Source organism: Rhinolophus ferrumequinum, chromosome 12, assembly GCF_004115265.2.
Source record: "Rhinolophus ferrumequinum isolate MPI-CBG mRhiFer1 chromosome 12, mRhiFer1_v1.p, whole genome shotgun sequence".
NCBI lineage: Eukaryota > Metazoa > Chordata > Mammalia > Chiroptera > Rhinolophidae > Rhinolophus > Rhinolophus ferrumequinum.
The window spans coordinates 79564550-79580887 of NC_046295.1; the positions used below are offsets into that span (position 1 = coordinate 79564550).

Genomic DNA, 16338 nt, shown 5'->3' on the forward strand with positions numbered 1-16338 from the left:
TTGGTCTTGTTAGAGGATGTGAGGAAACCTCGTTATTTTGATATCTGGTAAGTAAAGGAAGGAATTAAGCACTGACTCCACCTTTCCTCCGACGATTGTAATTCAGGATAATCATAAACCGAGAAGGGAAAGACTCTCTGTTAGATGTATTCCCATCGAGTAAGATGTAAGAATAGCAGAAAGAATGAGAATGTCATCATTTTGCGACCTCTAGTGAATGAGTCTAGGCAATAACCGGCAATAGCTGTTAACACCCAAAGGAGAAGGCGCCTTTTGAAGGACACGTAGGCTCCCCACCTGGGGAAAATTCTTCTAAAGGCAAGAAACCCCAATCCGATTCAGCCCCTGGTTTTACAGGAAATCCCAGGGACGGAGGAACATGTTAAACAGCACCGCATGGACGGAATCAGTGAAATCCAGACTGTGGGAGATGTTTAGGAATGATGACCCTTTCTAGAAAAGCCAGTAGGTTGCGAGCAGAAAAATACCGCGGAGGGGATACACACAGATGAACAAATTGCAGTGAGTGGATGGACTTCCTTTGGATCCTGAATTGAAAGCTGTTGAAAAGCAGCAAACTACCTGCAGGCCAAATGTAGCTCAGGGCTTGCTTTTGTAAGGCCCTCAAGGAAAGCAGGCTTTGTTCAAGAAAACGAAATGTAAAGAAGCAAACAAAGGATGTGCGACTGAGACCAACATGCAGCAGAGACTGCATGGAGCCCGAGAGCCTAAAATATTTACTGTCTGGCCCTTCACAGAGAAAGCTGGCCTTGTTCTGGAGCCATGTCCTAAGTCACTGACCGAGGAGACAACATGTCATCTGGAATTTGCTTGCAAACCAACCAAGGGAGTAGGGAGAAGGACAGAAGAAACAAGACTGGCCGTGAGTGGACAACTGTGGGATTATGTGATGGGCTTCGTCACTGTTCTCTTCTTGGTGAATGTTTGAAATTTTTCATCCAACAATTTAAAAATGGGCTGAATGAGGCATAAAAAGAGATGGCTTATTTGAAATGTCAGCGTGGCAGACAGCTAGTTGCCCCTCGTGCCGGTTCTTTCTTATGGGCACGTGTCCAAGTTCTGGCCAGTAGAATGTAGGTGAAAGTTCTGTGAGGCCTAGTGAGGAAGCACCCTTGAATGGAGACGGCACAGCTTCCTATTCTCTCTTTCTCCTTGCTGGCTGGAAGGTAGTCCTAATAGAAGGAGACTGAGCAGCCAGCCACCTTGGACCTTGAGGTGGAATCCATGTGCTAAGGATGGCAGGAAAGCAAGGGGAGAAGACCTCGCCCTGGCCATTTTTGTGAAAATGTCACACTAGCCTTGGCTGCCTATCTCAGGGCTTCTTATATATGAAACGGAAGTAAAGTTCTGTATTTTAAAATTCAGTTAAACCTAATCCTAACTGATATAGGCAGGAAAACATTTCTGCCAAAATATTCGTGTTACACAAAGTAAATGTACAGAAGCCCAATTTTGGGCGGTGACAGAACAACAGGTATTTTGAGTTTCCCCCCAAGTTTGTCAGTGTAAAGCTTTTCTTTTTTAAATTAAAAAAGAAATGTGTGTGGATGGGGACGGGGGGGCAGTGTGGTTGGAGGCCAGGGAAAGAGGCTAGAGGCCTGAGAGTGGAGACCCCGAGAGTCTGCAAAGAGGGCAGAGCAGAGCCCAGGGAGATGGGTACAAAGTTGTAAATCTGAGATCAGAAGAAAAACTGCAATTTAAATGGTCAAGTTAGGAGGAAGAGCTGGGTGTTGGTTTCAAAAGGACAGACTGGGGTACGTGTTTGACCTTGAGGAGCTCTGTCTCCCAAAAGCCAGGCTGGGGTAGAGATTCAGGAAAGTGACGGCCTTTCATCTCCTCCCTTGGAGAGGCTCTCTCATCTCTGAGCCTCAGGCTGCCCCGGGTAGAGCACTTGACCGGAGCAGACGAGATCATAACAGAAGTTTATCCTTTACTTGAGCCTTACAAAGATCCATGGAAAAGGGCCACAATCATTGTCAAGTTGGTAAATGTGAGCTGTTCCAGAAATGAACATTTCCACAGTTAGCAGTACTTACCCACCATTTACGGGGCACCCAGCACTTACTAGGTACTTTATATACATTATTTCACTTAATCTTTCTTCAAATCTTCAGGGTAAATATTTAAAAACCTACTTGAAACTCGGAGACGTAACTTGCCCAAGGTTACAGAGCTAACAAGTGACATTTACGTGGGGGTTTAAGTAATAAATGGTGCTACCCATTCAGGGACAAAAACAAAGTAATCCTGTTTTTAAAACACTTCAGTCCTTAAAAAAAAAAATTCCATTCAACAACGGAGTTACTTGAAAGATGGTGAGTCAGTTGAAAGCACCGCGGTGCCAACATTTCTCTTCTAAGTGGGATGACGACACCGTCACGAGTGCACAGCCCCGCCCCTCCCAGCGGACTGAGGCTGTCACATCACTCCCACGTGGGCTTCTAAGGGGACAGCAAGAGAGGCCGGCAGCCGGCAGCCGCTGGCTTGGAGGTGGGAGCACAGGACTCCCTCGGCGGCCCACGACCCCTCCGCGTGGGTGGCGGCTAAGGGTGCTGTGGGAGTACGGGGTGGGTGGGGGCCAGCACGTCTGGCTGTGAGTCTTGACCTTGCCACTGACCACTGATCAGCCGGCGCCTCAGTTCCCACCCAGGGAAGGGGCGAGTGTGCCTGCCTCGGAGAGCTGTGATAAGCACTGAGTGGGTAACAAAGAGTAGCTGCGTTACTCTTAGACCTTAGCAACAAGCACCAACAAGGCAGTCAAGGGTCCCTGCTGCCTTGACTGATCTCAACGATGAGAAGCTTCCAGTAACACAGGCCAATGCCTGCTCATCCTTCAGGCTAAAGCCTGTCTGTGCCTTCCTGGGAAGCGGCTCTGACCATCCTGAAAAAGGAAGGTCACCTGTACACCCAAGTAATACCACGTGCCCTTTTTTCTTCACGGCACCAGTCTTACTTACAATGATAGAATTACACGTTCTTATTTGTTGTCTTTCCCCGCCTTAGACTGTAAGCTCCATCAGGCAGGCCCCGTGGGCTTTGTTTATCACTGTATCCCCAATTCTGTCACACTGCCGACACCAGGAGGATCTCTGATCTCTGTAAGTGCTTGTCAGATAAATGAAACAGAACCAAGTTTATAGAGGCCCTCACCTGGAGAATCTCTGTTCTGGCTGCAATGTTTTTAAAACAATTGTGGAAAAGTTGTTTGCTTTCAGACACTGAAAGGTTTGTAATTTATAGGTTCCTTGCCCTCCATCTCATCTTCGTCAACATGAAAAAATCAAGAGAAATTTTTCTTTCAACCGATACAGCAGAGCTTTCATGATTCCATAAAGGAAAATCTACGTGGGCCTCTCACAAAGCTATAAATCGAAACTCTCTCTCCTATTTTGGACGTTCTCACTTGTTTTGAACATCCCATCATAATCAATTTGGTAGGAGGAAACCTTAACAATGTCACCTGCAAAATAACAACTTTCAGTAAATGGCATTTCCAGAAGCCCAGATAGGAAGAGCAAGGAGCGGGTGAGCCAGAAGCACACAGACTGCTGATGAAGTGGGACCCAGGTCGTGTCTCCTTCTGGCCTTGACTTCAAAGAGCTGCTGGGAAGACGGAATGGGGTAATGTATATGTGACTGCACCCCAAAAGCCAGAATGTGCCATACGGTCTTACACGACAGCCACTGGGCTACACCCTTGAGTCTCACTGGCCAGAACAGGTAACGTATGACCTAAGAACTCTGGGAAACGAGGAGAACCTGGGAGCTAGCAGAAGAAATGCTGATGTCATCTAGTCAAGCCTCCGTCTAAATGAACTCGACAAGGTCCCAGCAGACACAGCAGCCCTACACGGTGCTAGAGCTGGCACGCCACCAGCTTCCTCAGCCAGGAGCGCGTGCTGGAGCAGTGGTAATGTGGTCATGGGAAGCAAAGCCTTCTTAGCCTCCCCTCTGAGACGTTTACGCTTTGGGGGTCCTTACTCCACTTTCCAGACCTTGTGGCAAATGTGAATCCAAGGAAGCAGCTTTCAGAAATGACAGCATGGCTGCATGGGAAAGAAATGATGTTTTACCTAGGGTAAGTATCTCAGCTATAATTTTGGACTGAAGGGTCTAGAAGGGAGGAGGACACCGTTTTTTCAAGCCAACAGACCTATGCAGGCATATGCCTCGACCATGGCACCAGTAATGGAAGGCAGCTCGGGTCTGAGTGCTTAGGATGTGACAGGAGTGTTCTAAGACAGCCTGTGTGAACTAATTTAATCCCTCCTACAACACTACAATACAGGGCACCACCGTTGTACTAGGTTGGGGCAAAAGTAATTGCAGTTTAAAGGTTAAAAATAATTGCAAAAACCGCAATTACTTTTGCACCAACCTAATACCTTGTTTGTAGATGAGTTAACAAAGGTCCAGAGCCCTCGAGTGAGTTGCTCAAGTTCACAGACAAGTGGTGAACTCGGGAGTCAAACCTAGCCGGCCCCCAAGGCCACCCTCTTCCCGCTGCATTAGATGGCCTCACATAAGAGCAGGGTCCTCTCCCGTCTGCCCCTGCGCACAGCCCCCGTCCTGGCCGGCAGGCCCCACCCGGCTCGTGCCCTGTGCTCTTTCTGCCTTGCTCCTCATCCACTAGGATTTCTTCTCTCAACAATTCCAGGCGCTCTCTGGCCTTGGAGTCCCTCCTTACCTAGGATGCAGTTTCCTACTGTGCCACCTCTGACTCTCCTGGGAAGTCAATTCACAGACCACATGAGGGACTTCAACTACAGACAGTTTCACTTCTTACTCATCTCAATCCTGATTTCTACCAGGAATCCCAGAAGTTTTCAGAACACGGAAAGCTGGCAGTTGACAAGCTGGGAGTTTTGCTAAGAGTCAATGAAAAAACAATTTTCGTTGCGTTTTGTCTAGCTGACAAGCATGCAGAGCCAGAATTTCACATAAAGACTCACTGAAGACTTAATACAATGCTCAGTAAAGGCTGACTGCTCCGGCAGCTTTTCCAACTCCAGGGCCGCGTACTCCAAAGCCCTGTACTGCTGTGAGAGCCGTTTGTACCAGAGAATGGACTCCGTAATGGCCAGAGCAGCGTCCCAACACCAGAGACGCTGGAAGACTTTCATTCTAACGCGTTAAGTTTAGCAACAAGTTCTTGTGTGATAAACGTCCAGCAGGGAGACTGCTCTAAGTCCCCGCCTGGGATGTCTGCAACCCGCGTCCATACCTTCACTCCGTCCAGCACAGCCTTGATGACGCCCCTCACAGTTGTCACCATCTCTTTATCTTCTGAGTTCACACCTTCCAGCATCACTTGGTCAGACCAGCGAATGAGGTTGGCGAGACTTTGGTACACTCGGCTATAGCAGGAGGAGAGGGCTGAGCTGGAGGGAAGGGAAGATTTTTAAGGAGAACGTTAAAAATCTATGGCATGAATCACTTGAGGATATCCGTTTAGCACAGGACCAGTTTGTCAGTCCAGTTAAAATCAGAATTTACTTTTCCAGTCAGCTACACTACAGCCACAGGGAATTATTGTTCGCTGAACCCCAGGCCTTTTCTCGGGTAACTCCTACCTATCCCTCCCATTTCAGCTTAGCCATAGCTTCTTCCAGAAAGACTTCTCTGACCTAGACTGAATTGGGTACCCTGCCACACTCCCAAAGAACCCCATCCCATACTTTTCTTACACAGCACCATCCGTACGGGATTGTATGTGTGCCCTTTGCCAACAAGGATTTTTATTATTCACTGTGGTATCCTGTATGCCAGATTAAAAATATGCTGAAATGTTGCTGCTAAAGTAGGAGATTCATCCATTTCTTCACTAATTACTCACTAAGCTGCCTACTATGTGCCAAGTGTGTTGTAGGTGCTGGGAACACAGCAGTGGTCAAATAGCAAAGCTTCTGACCCAATGGTGGTAAGAGCTAAGACGAAAATGAAACAGGCTAAGAGAGATGGGGCTGCAGGATATGGGGTGCTGGCTTACTACTTCATGCAGGGTGGTCTGGGAGGGCCTCTCCATCAGTGTTATTTGAACAGGAACCTGAAGAAAGTGAGGGTGTGAGCCATGTGGCTGGGGGTGAAGCATTCCAGAACAAAAGCCATGAAGCAGGAGAGTGCAAAATGGGCATGGGCATGTTTCCCAATCTTTCTTTCTGTGAAATCTGCACCTTTTGATAAACAAACCCTCCCTCCCTGAACCTGTCTCCCCACAGCCAACAAAAACTTGCGAAGCCTTCTAGTCTTGCCATTTTTTTTCATTTCCCAACTGGAACACAAAAACTCCATCATGATAATCCACTTTTGTAAACTTTACATTCGCCAAGATTCTGATGTCGTCTCTGCGGGGTACCACCCCTCCTCTCCTCCTAGCTAACCATTGGACTGGGGCAAAGCGTCATACACTTGTTGTCTGGAGTTAGACTAAAATTCCTGTCCGATGTATCATAAGGAGCCAACAGGTTTGTGGCACTCGAGCAGGCGGGGTCCTTTACAGGAACAGCCTTTAAAACATGAGAACAGATCTGCAATTTACTAGAAGTCCTCTGCCACGGGTTCAGCTTCGCCTCCCTCGGTGCCACAACCATGGCCGAGAGGCCAGGGGACCGCACTAATGAAGAGTGTTTCCAGAACAGTGACAAATCGGAGGCGAGGATACCAGGGGGGTGGGGGTGGGCGCAGATACACTGTGAGGCCAGCGCATATGAACAGAAGCCCCCAATATTTCTGGGTGCCTCACCGGTTGTAGTCGGGGCCAAAATGAAGAATTTTTACATCTTTCACATATTTTTAAATAGCTTTAGAAAATTTTTCTGTAGGAATTACAGACAGGATTATTTTTCCACTTTAAATATTACATATTACAATGGAAAAAGAGCAAAAATATAGAAAACCTGTTGGCTGCCCCCTCTTCTACTCAAAAAATTAAAAAGAAAAAGAAAGAAAAACGAGGCAGACATTTAGGAGTCAAAGATATCATTTTGAGAAAAGTACATATAATAGTGTTAAGACATGGTTCTTAACAGGTTCTAAAAACAAAGCTATTTCACACAAAAGCCTGGCTCAAACAACACTAACGGGAAGCTCTGCAGAACCAGGTGAGGAGGACGGTTTGCTCCCGGGAGAGCTAAAATCCCACGTAGCAGTCATTCCACTCTGCATGTTCCAACAGGAGAGTCACGCAGAGCCAAAGCAGCCTCCTGGAGCCCCATTAGCAATAAGCAAAGTTTACAAAAGGAGCCTGACAAAGCCAGGTCTAGCTGTGTCGGAGGAAAACACGAGTGAAAAGTATGTGGTGTTGGCCCTACCCTCTTAGGACAGAGGACTGAGGGGAAAACAAAGTGCAGTCTCTCCTGGGGGCTGGATCCTAGCTGACTCACCCTGACCGGGGAAGGTACTTCTAACGACTGCCTCCTGGGGCCTGGCAGGCCGGGTGCCCTGGGGCTGCCGCCAAAGCACTACTCCGTTAAACTACCTGCAACAACTAGGTGAAGCGGGGCACCTCAAGAGAACACTTACTTCCTACCTGCCTTGAATGGTAATATTTCCCTGATAGCGCCTAAAGAATTGGGCAGCTGTGTCCGCCTTTCACATTATTTGCTTGGAAACAGAATATTCCTCTGTGTCAAGGAGCTAAGACAGAAGGAAGGAAGGAAGGAAGGAAGGAAGGAAGGAAGGAAGGAAGGAAGGAAGGAAGGGAAGGAGAGAAGGAGGGAGGGAGGGAGGGAGGGAAGGAGAGAAGGAAGGAAGGAAAGAAGGAAGGAAGGAAGGAAGGAAGGAAGGAAGGAAGGAAGGAAGGAAGGAAAGAAGGAGGGCCCTGTACTATGATAATGCAAGCTGTCTACACCGCAGGCAGGCCCGGATCCTGGGTGATCCCGCTCGCTGTGCAGGAGAATCCTCCATTCATTGCTCACACTGAGTAGCCAGCTGCTTGTCCAAAGGCCAGCTCACCACCATCCTGGCAACTTGGGGGAGGGTGGCAAAAAGCCTGCCCGCCAGGACCCAGCCTGCAGAAGGGCTCTGAGCAGAGGGCAGGAAAGCTCCTCCCAGCTTACAAACTGCACTGGGGGCAAGGAGACGATGAAAAGAAGCTAAAAGAAACATTTCAGGAAGCATTTTCGATCATCTCAGGGAAATCAATAAAAAACTTGGCTCTTTGGGACAATTTCAGGAGGAAAATCCCTTAAATAACAAAGGACTACCAGGAAAAAAAAAATCATTTCTTATAGCCACACCCAGGCATTTCCTTTTCCCTCTAGAAGATTGTTATAAACATTAAATAATTTTTGTCAGCTATAAAATAATTACAAAATCTCCCCACAGACAAAAGAAACCCTCAAACTGTTCTCCTATTACTTGACCGAATCTTCCAGGGCTGGCATGTCTAGAAAGCCATTTCCCCGGCAGAGCTGCTGGCCCACACTCCACGAAGCGACAATCCTGGTAGCGACACACTACCAACAGTTAGTCACAGGGTTCTGTGACGGTGACTGTCCTGGACTCTGCCAAGGACACTCAGCACCTGACCGAGGCGGGTGACTCCATGTGCCCTCTTCCCACTGTTCCCGCTCTGTGAGCGCCTCCTCTCGAGGGGCCACCCTCGGCTCCCTCCCGTGACTGCTGCATCTCTGGTCGGGGAGCAGAGCACACTGGGCCTGGCTGCCTTGGTACCTTTGCTGCCCTTGTGCTCCTGCCCGCATGGCCAATCCTTCCCTGGGGTCTGCCTCCTGCCTCTCCTCCTGCAGGAATCAGACCCTTGCAACTCCCCCTCCTTCAGGTCCAACAGAGCTCCTCCTGGGTACCGTAAGACTGGCACTTCATCAGAGCAGAGGGAGCTGATGTTCACTCTTCCGTGGTGGGACCATACCGTGGCAGAGGCACATGAGAGCGTTTTATAGAAAGCCATTTACACAGCTGACTGTAGCCTAATGTCAGGCGCCTTCCCACAGAGGAGGACAGCACTGGGCCCTTCCACAAGCCGGGCCCTGGCTTAACTGTTAGCAAGGCATCTAGTGTTTCCCCAAAAACAAGACCTGGCCGGTCCGGCAGCCCTGGTGCGCCTTTTGGAGCAAAAAGAATTATGAGACCCAGTCTTATATCATGTAATATATAAGATATAAAGTATAATGTTATAATATATATAAGACCCGGTCTCATATTAACTTTTGCTTCAAAAGACTTATTAGAGCTGATGGTCCGGCTACGTCTTATTTTCAGGGAAACACGGTAGGACTTGGCCTCAAGGCTCTTGAAACCAGCACACAAAGCACTGAACAGGGCACTAAAGAGACCCATTTCCTCGGACGCTCTTCCTGTGTGACAGCAGCATGGCCCGGAACAGTGAGGACAGCTGTGGGACCAAGCCACATGGACCCTGTATCCCCCCACCAACTAGCACCAGTGAGCTACCAGCGAACGCCCACCATCTATGGGGTCAGCTGACACTCCAGGGTGGAAGCCCCAGGGCAGAGAGCTTCTTGGAAATAAAGTCCATTTGCTTTATCTCCCAGAAAAAAAAACCTATGCACTTCATTGCCAAGTTCTGAAAGCAGTTCGTGAAAGCTCAGCCTCATGGGGCTGTGTGAATACTGAACCATCTCCAGGAACTGAAACCGAGATGCGTTTATCCTGAACAGGTAGCAGGCAGGGAGGGAAAACAAAGCCAGCAGGCATCTGACAGCCTCTCAAGGAAAAGCTCCCGCTAGGCTTTCTCTTAAGATTACACATGATACTGCTTTTCTCTCTGTACTTATTAATAAATCTGGGGCAATCTGCCTGCTCACCTTTAAGAGGAACGTGCACTCTAGCAATAAAAGCATTGCCCAGCAGAAGCGTCCCGGGATGAGGGCCGACTCCATCCCCATACCTGGCTCCCCGGGAACCGCGGTGCTGTTTGGGAGATCCTGGCTTGACAGTTCAGTGTCTCCCTCGTCCAAGCTCTAAAGGGCTCTTCTCCGTCTCTTCTGCCCTAATCCTCTAAGCGACTGAGGTCTCATAGGCTAGGTGTTGGCAGGATTAAATGTCATAGTAATAACCTGTGGTTAACAGGCTAGTAGGAGAAATGTGTCCTGATCATGTCACTATTGCCAATGAGCTCACACCAAGAAATGACCACGACTCACAGCATGGCGACGTCCCTCCTGATGGACGGTAGAGATCGCCCTCAGCGTCGAGGTCTCCTGAGTGACAATGACCTCACCGTTGGGAGAGCATCAGGGGATGTCCACGGGGGTTGGGGAGAAGGCTCCTTTCCCTCCCGACACTCTTCACTGTTTTCCCAGAAACCCTGAGTCTGAAGTGCCCCCAAACCCAGACGCCGCCCAGGACTTCAGAGCAACTCACCTGTGCTGGATTCGGGGGTCGCTCTGCACCAGCGGAAGGATGGCCTCCAGCACCTTGCTGGCGGAGCCCGGAAGCATTTCCAGCACCTTCTTATCAATGGCCATCTTGTCCACGATGGTCTTAAAGTAGCGCAATGCACTCACTACCTCCTTCTCCTTCTCCTCCAGCCAGCTCAGGTTCTGCAAGGAAATGTTCAGCATAAGGACGGAGGGGAGAGATTAAAGGGAGCTCTTTTGCAAACAGTTAAGATCAAAATTCCTGTAAACTATCTTGAGAATGATGCGAAGGGAAAAGGCTTCTTGCTGCAGAAACCAAGCCAAATTATTTATCTAAGAATTGCGATCAGGACACAGAGGCTAAACGTGAAGGAAGAAGAAGGGGGCTTGCACCGAGAAGGCTCTTTAGATATTCCTGAATTCCCTGAGGTCTTGAAAATCCACTTCTCTCCCACGCTGAGATACCATCACTAATCTCATTAAAGGTGTGTAGTGAGGACTAATTTGCTGATGGCTGTAGGAAGCTTAGAGAACCAACAGTAAGTCCCATGGTACATATCTATCCAATAAATCAAATCAAGTGACCCGGGCCCTTCAGTGACGAAGGCCTAAGGGACTCAGTAAGACTGGTCAGGCCTCAGTGTTCAGAAACCCTCCTGCCAGGAGTCTTCACTAGATCCCCATACCCCGCTTCAAGATGCAGCCATGTCTCAAAGAAATGGTGTGGTTCTCCCACAGGACCCGGAGACCCCGAGGTTAGGAGCGGCGTGTGCTCGGGGGTGAAAAGGTGAAGCAGCAGAGCAGATGGCAATGATTCAATCACGACCCGAGCAGCGAACGCTCACAGGGAAGTACCCTGGAGGAAAGCCCACCGAGGAGGAAAAGGAAACAGAGCCCTGCACGCCCGGACTCAGAGACCACACCCCACTTCTCTGCCCCCCACTGAGGGATGCCCGGAACCCACAGCCAGTGGGGGTGCACACTGCTTTGTTCCTTTCACTACGCCGGCCCTCACGTCAACGACCGGGCACCGGCTGGCTGGCAGGGAAGGGGGAACCGAGGATTATCGATAAAATGGGCAGCCCCCAACGGGTGATCTGCTCCAGGAGGATTGATGACACATCCAGTGTGAATTAAGAGTGGTGTGTATGAGGAAAAGTGCCACCTGTGGACTCTTGGAGACACAGAGAATATGGTATCATAAAAGCAACTGCGGGCAAGAGGATCATTTCTAGAAAAAGTTGATATACCCGATAATCTATAGATAAATAAATAGTATGTAATAAACACTGACTAGGATTCTGAAGACTACCTCTTTGCTTTTAAAATGACGGAGAACGTCATTTTAAATGAAAACATTCAACAGTGGAGCTATTTATTTCACGGGACTATCAAAAGAAAAATCTGTAAATGGGATCCAGAAGTAACTCCTTTAGTCATACAACTTTCAAAGACCCAATTTAATTTCTCTCAATGGAGCACTTCCCCAAAGGCGGTATGCGGACCGCCAGGAGAACTCTCCGGGGGGAGAAAGAGCGCCCGCACCCCCATCACTGTAGCCTCTTTACCAAACTCCGCTCTTCTCTTTGCACTGCCCGACATACTTGTTTATTTCCTGTTTGTTCCGAGAGGTCTGGCACTTTTTTCTCCACCTTAGGGACAGGAGCACTCCGCTTTGCCACACCTACCCGGGCCCAGGAGGAGCCTGCACGTGGAGGAGTCGGGGTGCCTGCAGACATCCAGTGCGACTCAAATCACGGTCAGCCAGTCTGGCGAGAGGCCTGGGACCACAAGACTGCCATCCAGCATAGCAGCACGTGTTAGGGGCCAGTGATGACGAAATGCGGGGAGGAAGAGGGAACATTTAAAGAAAGGTGGCATCAGGCTCGCTGGGTTGGAGAAAGCGGCTAACCTGGAGAAGGGAGGCATCCCAAAGGGGCAAGGCACGTGACGGCAAAAAGAGAATTTTCCTGTCATTTGCAGAGAGCTCAAATGAGCCACTGAAGAGCCAGGCTGCCCTGGGCTCCTAGTAAAGGAGCGACAATTTAGCAGAGTCAGGTTTCATCCATGAGCTCTCCAGCAAATTCCACTCCCAGAATTAATGGGCTCTGAGCATTGTGCATTCTCCTAGCCCTTCAGCTGCTAACTGTGGCTTCTTGCAAAACGCAGCCAGCAGTCAGAAGAGCTGACAACAGGACACTAGACTGAACACTCGCTACAACCAGGACCCGAGGCCTTGGCTTTGCTGATACAGTGCAGCCGCACAACCCCAGAGAGGCACATGCTGCCTCCTGGGCAGCCCCGCTGTGGGGGAGCAGGTGGTGCCACCATCGGCCCAAACAAACCAGGCAACCACGTGAGGGCGGCGGTGCTGGGAGGGCCTAGACCGGAAGCCACGGCTGGGCCTGGGGCCCAATGGGCTTCCGGCTCCTCATCTGCACAATGGAGAGAAGAAGACCTGCCCTGGGGACCGAAAGAGGTTGATGTGGGGACTGAATGAGAATGCACATGGAAATGCACATGAAATGTAAGGGAAACACAGGTTTTGATTAAGAAAATGTGGGCCAGTGCCCAAACTCTCTGTATATTAGGAATGCTGCAAGTTTTTGCACATGGTGATGCAGGAGCAAATAAGAGCTCGTGACACCACCCAGGACAGGGCCTGGGCACAGAGAGACCCTCAGAAAGCTGGCGGTGAATCTGAATCTGTACTTCTACCGCCTGAGCCGCAATTGCTCATGTATTTAAACAGGGAAAGCCACGCACACAAACCGGGATAAAACGAGAATGCATATGGAAATATCCTCTAAGCAGTAAGCGAGCGAACAAGTAATGATTAATAGCAAATGTCAGACTTATTGTGAGATTTCTCCGACAGAGTTCAAAGTTCACACACGTTGGCAGGTCCCCCCAGCACTTCCGGTTCTGTCTGTGGGCCTCCAGCAAACAACACGTGTGTACTCCCTCTGTCTCAGGCAGGTGACCTGGGGCACAGCACAGTAATTCAGCCCTTCTTAAAGGGCAATGGCCAAAAACCGGCGACACCCTTCCTGGGCTAAAGGTCAGGCATGCAGCTCCTTGCTGCAGAACAGGGCTTTGCAGCTGCGCACCAGTGACGTTTTGGGTCCCCGGGACTGTTTGGGGCGGGAGCTGTCCTAGGTTGGCAGGATGCTCAGAGCATTCCTGGCCTCTACCCCCCAGATCCAGTAGGACCTGCTTTGCCTTCCTAGTTGTGACAACCAGAAATGTCTCCAAATATTGGCATCGCCCCCTGGAGTTTGCAGGAAGTCCACTAAGTACAGGACGCTTTAGCATCGAATGTCCCCCCATGACTTCTCTTGGAATAATGAAGAAAGGGGGAAGAGGAATTCCAAGAACTGAGTGACTGAAACAGTTTCTTATCAGAGTTCACTAGCAGAGCACAAGTGTTAGGAAATCATTTTCCTCTGGACGGCCCGGAGCAGTGTTAGATGACAAGTGACACTCGTCTTGGACTTAATATTAAACTCAGCTCCAAGAGGTTGCTAAACAGATCGTAATAAAACAATAATTGTGGCACAGACCAAATCTCCTGCTTATCACTCTACTCCAGTCTGGAGTGGGATCAATCCAGCAAACATTGAGTATTTCCCTCTTGCTCTCCTTTTGTTAACAGATGGGGCAGGGAAAATTCTGAATCTTCAATAAAAGACTTCTAGATTTAAAACCTTCATTTTCTCCACTTTTAACTAGAATTGCAAGATATCTTGTTGGTCAACATAAAAAAAAAAAAGGTGCAAAATTCACGGATTGTGTGTTTCCGTAACAGGGCAGTGGCATAGCTGCCAGTGGCATTAAACTCATGGCTGTGACAACAGCACTGCCACCAACTACACTTCGGGTCATTGCTAGAGGACCTGTTTGTCTACAGGGCTTGTTTGTATTTCACATCGCTAAGTTCCATTTTGTTTTGATGTTTAGTGATGGGTGGGGCTTCACATTTGGACTCCTGAGAGATTCAGAAACGAACTGGCTTTCCTAAGCAGGAAATGTAGCATCGTGAGTTGTTGAGTTGGATGTCAGACGGCCTTCTTCAAATCTCCACTTCACCACCCTTTTTCCGGGTGACTTTGGCCAGATGTTTAATGTCTCTCCGTTTCCTTTCCTGCAAACATGTTTCCCTGCCAGTGTTGCCCATGAGGGCTGAGTAAGAGGACGAGTGTGAAGCCCTGAGCATGTGCTCAGACACAGGTGGCCCTGGCTCTCGGGGCACTTGGCTCAGTGGCCACCTCGCCAGTCTAACAGGTCTCCTTACACTCCAGATGCCCTTCCCTTTTTCAGCTACTCAGATCATCTTAGCAGCTCAAGGAAGGAACAGCTGGTCTTGAGAGATGACACTCACCCACTTGCCCCAGAACCCGCTGGACCCAAGCAGCTCACCCAAACCAACCCCGGAGAGGATCCCCGAGCTTTCACCGTGGAGGACTCCCCACGGGGGCTGGGACAAACTCTTCCTTGCCCCCAAGGTCCCCTGGACTGTTTCCTGAACAATGAAGCCCACAGTTGCCACCCAGCTGAACACAATGATACTGCAACAGAGGTTTTTCCATCCCCGAGACCACGGGCCAGGGTTCTGCAGGAGAAGGCAAGGCAAACCCCATGTTCTGAACATCACACTGACCTTCTGCCTTTGAGACCTGGAAGCCACAGCACTGGTGGACATAACCTCTACTGCCTGCTGCTCCAGATCCAAGGGGATAGGGTAGCCCTCTGGTAGAAATCTGTCTGTTGCCTCCTGGAAGAGAGGAAACCTGGATTCCTACAGAGCTTGTAATGGCCGTTTTAGGCTGAAGGGAGGGGTTGATGAAAATCAACAGCTGTTTCAACATATCTGGCTTGACTGGCCCTGCTGAGGTTACTAGTGCTTGAGGATATCTGGCTGGGTTTCAAGGATTTTGCGTGTTTCAGAGCATGAGCCTTAAAGCAGAATGATGGACGTGCTGGACGTCACAAACTTCCCCGTATGTGTGTGCGTGTGCCAGGGCCGCGTGGGGCTCTCTGAGGCAGAGAGGCATTCTGGGGTGTGAACGTGATACGCTGGGCTGTTTTAAATGCCCAGAGGATGACACATCTGGAAAAGGAGAACCGTTCTACCCAAAGGAACTCGACTGATTAACATGAGAAACACTCACCACCCTAAAGGTTCCTCTAGTACGAGAAAGCTGGAGACCCCACCTAGAACGCTATGGAATAGGTGTGCTGTACTGAAAGCTCAATACCCAGGGAGTGAACTTTAAAAAAAACAAACAAAAAAAACCGGAAAGCACAAACTCATACTGCTCAAAGCAGAGGCCAGGAGAAACTCCAAGACAGGCAGCTTACTTTGTTCACAGGCTTCTCCAGGATTTTCACAGACACCTCAGCTGGTTTTCCCTTCTTTGATGGTGTTCTCTTGATTTTGGGTGAGTGGAATTTGTCCATCAGCTTCATGGTGAAGGAGGAGAGATGAGAACGCTGAGAGTCTGCAAACAAAGAGGGTGTTGAGTGTTAAGACGTAGAGTGAAGTTCAGTGACCTTCTGTGGAAATGAGCTTCGTCCCCAAACAAATCTTTTCCCCTGGCTGTTCAGAGTTACAAAGAAAAGGAAATATGGATTCCTTAAAACATTCCTGCCTGCATGTTTCAGTTTCTGCAACTTCGGTCTCGGTTAAGTTGTGCAGAATCGCAGAAGTCAAAGGCAGTCAAACTGGGTGCGGAAAAAGAACTGGCAAGTTTTAATATTTCCGAGTGTCCTTCTCGAGTCTGTATGATGGTCTAACCCAAGCTAAGAAGAAAGAATACCCAAGAAGAATCACAGAAGTGAAGGTGTATGAACTGGAAAGGAAGGCCCTTTCAAATCAACTTCCTCATTTTGGGGTTTAGGAACTGTAACAAGTGACATGGTCAAGGCGTCAGAGTCGGCAGTGCAGACTGAAATAGAACAAGCGTGTTCAGAACCC

At 49.2% G+C, this 16338-nt stretch overlaps 1 protein-coding gene across 15 annotated transcripts in view; it reads right to left on the reverse strand.

Annotated features, from left to right (window-relative positions):
- The window catches only part of RAPGEF1 (Rap guanine nucleotide exchange factor 1), a 133539-nt gene that overhangs the window by 52624 nt on the left and 64577 nt on the right, over nucleotides 1-16338 (reverse strand). For 11 of the 15 annotated variants that reach the window (XM_033122746.1, XM_033122736.1, XM_033122735.1 and 8 more), the window contains 4 exons: nucleotides 15723-15862; nucleotides 15022-15135; nucleotides 10366-10544; nucleotides 5246-5402 (listed from right to left, as the gene is read on the reverse strand). In XM_033122746.1, the coding sequence (XP_032978637.1) occupies nucleotides 5246-5402; nucleotides 10366-10544; nucleotides 15022-15135; nucleotides 15723-15862 (590 nt within the window). The remainder of the gene's footprint in view (nucleotides 1-5245; nucleotides 5403-10365; nucleotides 10545-15021; nucleotides 15136-15722; nucleotides 15863-16338) is intronic. The other 4 variants (XM_033122741.1, XM_033122739.1, XM_033122744.1 and 1 more) reach the window with 1 other exon arrangement.